Source organism: Drosophila gunungcola (assembly GCF_025200985.1).
Source record: "Drosophila gunungcola strain Sukarami chromosome X unlocalized genomic scaffold, Dgunungcola_SK_2 000038F, whole genome shotgun sequence".
NCBI lineage: Eukaryota > Metazoa > Arthropoda > Insecta > Diptera > Drosophilidae > Drosophila > Drosophila gunungcola.
The window spans coordinates 560,648-567,937 of record NW_026453189.1 but is presented as its reverse complement, the minus strand read 5'-3'; the positions used below and the strand labels follow the sequence as shown (position 1 = coordinate 567,937).

The window sequence follows — 7,290 nt, the reverse complement described above, 5'->3', positions numbered from 1 at the left end:
AAAAATGTTGTTTTTATTTATATGCAATACAACTATTCTGCATTTGCCGAAAATATGTATAATTCTACTAATAATACTATTTGCACATGATGTATCTACACTCAGAAAACTAAATTGCCTTAATTTTAGGACAGAATTGCGTTGAAATTAGGAATAGTTGCCTTAAACTTGAGCCTTCCATACAGCATTTAGAAAAACATGTCCTGATACAGTTGGGAGTCGTTTTACTTTCTTTATTTCTTTTGCCCGTAATCCACTAAAACCTGAAAAAATACGTATCCGCCCAGAGCACCAACAAAAAAGCATCTTTGATTTCACGTTTCTTCAATTTTGCCTTTGTTTATTGTAAATAAAACTTAAAATATTGTTGAAATACAGTACATAATCGTCGGGAGGAATTTTCGCTTGTGGGAGCAATAACATTTCGTTCACCTATGGACTCGGGGATGGGGACTGGGGACTGGGGACTGGGGACTCTTTAACACAAGGGATATGTTTCAATATAGAAGTTGCTTGCCGTTAGTACATCCAGTTATACAATACATAGTTTATTAATGGCTACGAAAAAAATTGTCTTAAAACTATTTAATATATGTATTCATAATATATTTCTTTATAAATATCAATACTTCGTTGTACACCGATCGAGGGGCAGATCGTTCCCCGATTCGCGATTCGCGATTCTCGCTTCTCACTTCCCACTTCTCACTTCTGCACTGCCCAGCCCGCTTTTCAGATGATAGACTTTGCGGATCCCATCCAGGATCCCATTCACATTCACATTCACACTCGCACACACACACCCCCCAGGCATCCACACACACACACACTCACACACCGAGGAACGGATTGAATACTATACACTCAGATGTCGCACTACGGCATACACAATACATTATACATTATACATTATACATTAAACATTATACATAAGAAAAAAAATCCATATAACACACGTACGAGCAGAAAAAGCTTAGTTTTGGAGCAATTCCAGTTTACAGGAGGGGGAGGGGGGCGGGGGTTCGCGGGGGCAGGGGCGTGCCTGAGGAGGAGTGCCAGCCATTTAATGGTCCAGCTTTAGCACGACCCCGTACCTGCCCGTCAGCAGCCTCCCCAAACGTATCCTTAAAATACGATTAAAAAAAAAAAGAAAAACAAATTTGACTAAGGAAATCATCTAGAGTATCTTTGCGAGCCTAGACGGAAATCGGCGCGTTCGTGGCCGCCGGCGACTGCTGCTGCGGCGACTGCTGGTGGTGCTGGTGGCCATGGCCCAGGTGGTGGTGGTGGGCCAGGTGGTGCTGCTCCGCGTGGTGGTGGGTCAGGTGGAGCAGCTGCTCCGGGTGGTGCGGCTGCGCCTGGTGGTGGAGGTGCTGCTGCTGATGCTGCTGCTGCTGCGACTTGAGCAGCATTGAGCGGTACATCTCGGACAGAAGGCTCCACATGGGTGGCGAATCCTTGGCCAAGTCCACGGGCGACGCTGAAGGCGATCCCGATCCCGAACCAAGCGGTGGCTGGGCAGCGGCGGCGGCCGCTGCGGCGGCGAACATCTGGGTTTGGAGCAGGCGCAAGTGGTGCCGCTCCTCGAGGTCCAGCACGGGCAGGGGCAGCACTGGACGCCGGTTGGCCAGGTAGTCGCCCTCCAGGTCCAGCTCCATCTTGATGCTCGTTGGAGGCAGGATGACGGGGTGACTGGGACTGGTGCTGGTGGAGGCGTTGGCGTTGGTGGCGGTGGCGGATGAGCAGGCGGAGCTGGTGGTGCTGGTGGTGCTGCTGTTGTGACGCCTCCGCTTGCCCAGCAGCTGGTCCATGGAGAAGGCGTCGGTGGGCGAGCGCTTCTCGCGCTCCAGCTCCTTGTCCTCCTTGTCCTCCTTGTCCTCCTGCTCCTTGTCCGACTCCTGCTCCCGCTCTTGGTGATCTTTTTGAACGGCCTCGCGATCCTGCTCCTGCTCCTGCTCCGACTTGCGGCGCTTGTGCAGGCTAAAGTCGAGCGGCTGGTCGGCCCGCTCCTCCTCGGCGGCGGTGCTGCTGCTGCTGCTGCTGGCCAGGCTCAGGCTGCAGTGCATCTCCTCGTCCTGCTCCTGGTGCAGCTCCTCCTGCTCCTCCTGCTCCTCCTGCTCCTCCTGGTCCTCGTGGTCCTCGCTGGAGGCCGCCGGACTGGAGCTGTTGGCCTGCATGTCCACGTACACAAAGTCCGCCTCGTCCTCGGTATCGGCGTCCGGCTCGTGGTCCGCCTCCGGGTCGGCATCCTGGCAGCTGGGCAGCAGGCCCAGTCCGTGCAGGCCCGCCTGTCCGCCGAACATGACGTACGGGTGGTGGGCGTGAGCGTGGGCGTGGCCGTGGTGCGGCGGCGGCGGGGGCAACAGGCCGGGAAAGGCCACCGGGAGGCGTCCGGCGACGGCGGCCGCCGCGGCGGCTGTGCTCGGCGAGAAGACCGGGAACTGCTGGGCCGTCCGCCCGTCGTGGGGCGAGATCTTGCGCCGGATGTGCGGCGAGTGGAGCTTGGGATTCGGATTGGCGCTGTGGCGGTTCCTCGAGCGTCGCGAGCTGAACACCATGTTGCAGCCCTCCACCGTGCACTTGTGCATCTCGCGCAGGTGCACCGCCGAGAAGTGGATCTTGAGGGCGCCCTTGTCGCAGAAGGTCTTGAAGCAGATGGAGCACTGCACCCGCTTCTTGCCCGTCGCCGGGTTGATGAACTGCCCGGCCAGGTTGATGGGCGGCGAGCCCCAGCGCCGCGGCTTCGACGAGGATCCGGAGCCTGATGCCGATCCGGATCCCGATCCCGATCCCGATCCGGAGCCACTGGATCCGCCGGGCGAGCTGGCCGGAGAGGCGGCGGCATGGGGCTGGGGCTGGGGGAGTGGCCCCGGCCCGTGGGAGTGCACATGCTGGTGGGGATGTGGGCCATGGCCCAGCAGATAAGCCGGTGACATGAACGGGTTCATTATGTGCTCCATGTCGTCTGTGGTGGCTCTGTGGTGGCTCTGTGGTGACTCGGTGGTGGCGGTGCTGCAAAACAGAACAGAAGCGTATCGTTAGAAGTGTCAATCAGCGGCTGTCAATCAGGAAGTCACTGAGTCGGTCAGTCGCAATCGAAAGTCGAAAACTATTGCTAAATGCCAGGGTGGCTGAGCTTCTGAGCTGCTGAGCTGCCAAGTTGCCAAGTTGCTGGGCAAACCAGATTGCGCAACTATTCGGAATCCGCAACCTTATCGCCCAAAGTCAGCAGGGCAAAATGTGGACATTGACTAGGAACTGGGGAACTGGGGAGCTGGTCATGGGCATCCACATTTGATGCGCAATTAGAGTGGGAAAAGTCAATACGGTCAAACGACTCGGGGGAGAAAGTTTGTTCGGGGGCGCAATTAATCAGTGGATTACGACGATTACTTTGTCATTGCCGAAAGGCGAACAAGTTGCCACCGCCACGAGAACCAATTCCCAACCATGATCCAACACCAGCGACATCTTCAGCGCTGTCCATTTCGAATCGAAAAAGGATTGTCGACTTGATTTGCTGTGCGAATAACTGGGGAGAATGTGCATATGCATATGACAACATCGCTAGACTCAACATCAGCGATGGAAAAGCGCTCCAGAGCAAAACCCCAGGTGAATTACCCAGTTTCCAGGTGAAAGCCCCCAAGGAGCTTAGCCAGATTGTGTTGTGGCCCAGACACACACAGAGGTACATGGCCGGTCATATATCGGTGACAACGATGTCGGCGAATCTTTCATGTCAGCAGATACAGTAGAACGTCCCTAAAATCATCCAATGATGCATTACAAAACTCAACCTACGAACGCTAATGTAATATACACACAAAGTGTTTATCAACCAATTGCATAAATGTTTAACATGAGTTGCACCAACAAAATACACTGTTGGTTTGCTTTCAATGAGTGGAATAATATTGAATATATATGGGTTACACAAATCCCGATTATTTCCACTATTTATCGGACTATTGCATTCAACTTACGAATATATTACCTTCCCCAACTTGACACGATATACGAGTGGTTTGAGCTACCGCAGTCCGCCGTTGAGTGCCCACTGTACTCGCACACAGGCACAGTGGCCGTGTAAGTGCACAGTGCTTCATTTACTTGAGCGAAATCTTTTACAGCTTTTTCGGTTCTTCTGGCCATTAAAATCGCCTCTGACAACGTCGACGGCGACGACAACATGCGGCGATCAGTGTCGGACTTTGGATCCGATCAGCATCGCCGGAGCCGCCAGAGACTAGCTTTTTATTGTGGGCTCCGTTCGCTACCGTAATTGTGAGCAGTCGCAGTCGCAGTCGAAGTCGCAGTCGCAGTCGACGTATAACCGATTCCAGGGGCGTCACAAGCCGGGGACACGATGAGAGTTGCGGATGACGATGTCGTGGCTGGCTATCTGGATTCGATCTCAAAACTCCAACACACCAGCTTGCCCAATGCCAGCCAACACACAGCCACACACTCAGACACAGAGACACAGACACAGATGCAGAAAGACAGGAGATGGTCGCTTTTATGGGGCTCATTAGTAACGATGACAACAATAGCATTAAAACGAGTGTATGTACACGGCGAAAAACTCAATTGTCGAGTACTCGAGACGGACAGGTTCCCTGTTGACACTCGCAAAGTGGCTCGAACTTGGGGGGAATTTGTCCCAAACACAAATGCTGGCGATAGAATCTTCGGTCTCTACCATCGCTATATATGGTCCGAGATTGTAGTGTTGCAATATCCCATCTACAATATACTATACTATATATACTATAACACGGAGCAGAGCGCTTTCACAAAGATCTTGGGAACTAGAATTACGCAATTTAAGGCAGTTTCGAATCATCACCAGTGGAACAAATTTTCAAATTTTATGTCACTCAGTTCTGATAGCGTAAATAATAAACGTAAATAACCATCCAAACGCATACTCTTCAAGTGGAAAGAATCCTGGATTAGAATGGCATTTCAACTGACTTCCCATTCAGACTTCAATTAAGGTGGCTGGTTTTCTCGCAGTGCATTCCCTGGACAGATCGAGGTGAGTATGCATGTAGATGGGTAATTATTTTTGTCAAACGCTTAAAATGTCTTAAGCCACCGAGGGAGAAAGGGGTTTGGGGCAAGGGGGCAGGGGGCAAGGGGGCAGGGGAAAAACCAATCACAAGTTTTGATGGCTCGGACGAAACGTTTTTTTGATTATCGGCAGTGGCAGCAAAATGTTGAAAGTCCCCAAAGACAAGACAAGACCGAAGAATTCAGAGAGTTAAGCGATGGGCGATGGGCGATGGAAGCTGTGAGTTGTGAGCTGGAAGATGGAAGATGCCGAGATGCCGAGATGCCGAGATGTGAGCAATCCGGCGGCTATAATTGCTGTTGTAGTTGCTGTTAATAGTAGTACATTATAATAAGCAGCAGCTCGGGGGCAGGGGGGCGGAGGTCCGCAGATGACAATGCCGATGGCACGATGGTCCAGCGAAAAACAGAGCTCGAAAGCCAGAGACAAAAATCTTAATTACAACTTTGACATTTGGCGTTTCCCCGAAGAGCCGACATTTGATCGTATAATTTGTGCGGTCCACCGCAGAAAATAGAAGACAAGACAGGACAAGACCAACATTGGATCAACAGACATTGACATTCGTTCAATTTCCACAAATGCTACAAACTTAGTTTTTTGAACTGCACTGTGGAAGTCCAAAGATGTTGTTTTGAGTTGTGTGAACAAAGAGCGCTGCTAATAAAAATCACTTTCAATTGGTTCTGCTGTCCACTTGATGTTGGAATTAGATTCAGTTTTTTCCTATACTTAAAAGCATAAACGCAATAGATTTGCCGACGGCAAATCAACGTTTCAGCATCGATACATACCTTTTGCTAAATCAGCAGTTAGTTTTGGATGTTGAGTTGTAATTGTGTTTTGGTTTGCTGGGCGTTTCGGTTGGCTCCTCACTTTGTCACAGGTCTGCCATTAAGGAGAGTTTTTGAAATTCGCTGATAGTCGGTGCTTTGTTTCACTGATTGCGTTGCGTTGCGTTGCGTTGTATTGTATTTGATTTCGTTTTCGTTTTGGTTTTCGTTTTGCTGCCGTGCATTTATTTTCGGTGCATTTTGCTCGATATTAAAAAAGTTGGTCGTTCACTTCGAGCGACGCACTAACACACAAACACACACACGCGCGGCAGAGAGAAGTGGACGCGGATATGCGGATGCGATGCGGATGCGATGCGATGCGAGGCGAGTGCGGAGATGCGGATGCGGAGAGAGATCCACTTCTTCGAATGTCGTGGGTGACACTGATTGTCGATTTGTCGTTCCAGCCACGAAATTGTGCGGCGACTGCGGCGCGGCAGCGACGCCGGCAGAGCGAGCGACAAATGCGGCGACACACAGACACACAGACACACGGACGCTCGCAGCTCACACACACGCACGCACGCGGGGTGGGTGACACTTGGCTCTCTCTGTCGCTCGCCTTCCGTCTCGCTCGCGCACACCTGGAGAGTGTGAGAGAGCGCGCTATTGGAATTGGCCTTCGTCACATTGTCGTCGATGGGTCATTAGGCGGCCTGCGGGAGCGAGCGAGAGACCCGCCCGCACTGCAGGCCATTCCGCTCGCACAGTCGGCAAAGCAGTGCGCGGCAAGAGCTATGGGCGCTCTCTTACCTCTCCCGGCCGAAGAGCGCGCAGTGCGTTCGAGCAGTGCCGCCGCTCGAGCGGCTAGTGCCCGTCCGCTCGCACACTGTCGTCTGAGTGGACGAAACCGTTTCGTTGGGTTGACACATGCGACACGTGTAGTTGTGTGCCGCCGACTGACCGCACACACACATACAGAAGCACGCACCGCCGCCAGCCAAAGAGAACGCAGCTCCGCTCTCTCTGCCTGGTAGTGTGAGTGGGAGTGCGCTGGTGTGAGTGCCCAGCCTGCTGTGGTGTGACAGAGAGCGAGAGAGAAACGAGTTCGCCGAGAGTGAAATGGCAATGGCCACAGTACGTGTACGTAATTTGTCGCTGCTGCGACGTCACTTTTTGTCTTGGCTTCTCGGTTCTTCGGTTCGGTTCTTTTAAAATTTTGTCATTTGATGTCTTGTCCACTGTGTGTTGTGTACTCTCTGTCCGTCCCTCTCTCGCGCACACGAATGGCCGCAGCGAGCGGTTCTCTTTGTTTGCGATTGCGCCAGCTATGTGTGCATCTGTGTGGGTGTGTATGGGTGACACTTTGGCAATGGGGGCGATTCGCTTCGATTTTTTTCCTGTCGCCACACAGCACCAATGGAATTCGAGCAC

The 7,290-nt window shown here is 52.2% G+C and overlaps 1 protein-coding gene across 1 annotated transcript; it reads right to left on the bottom strand.

Moving 5' to 3' along the window:
• Window positions 1-307: 307 nt before the first annotated feature.
• LOC128260762 (protein disconnected) lies at window positions 308-6,285 on the bottom strand. Its single transcript, XM_052993995.1, has 2 exons — window positions 5,875-6,285; window positions 308-3,012 (listed from the first exon to the last, which is right to left on the bottom strand). Exon 2 carries the CDS (start codon window positions 2,958-2,960, stop codon window positions 1,197-1,199), a length of 1,764 nt encoding a protein of 587 aa, XP_052849955.1. The 5' UTR covers window positions 2,961-3,012; window positions 5,875-6,285; the 3' UTR covers window positions 308-1,196.
• Window positions 6,286-7,290: the final 1,005 nt, after the last annotated feature.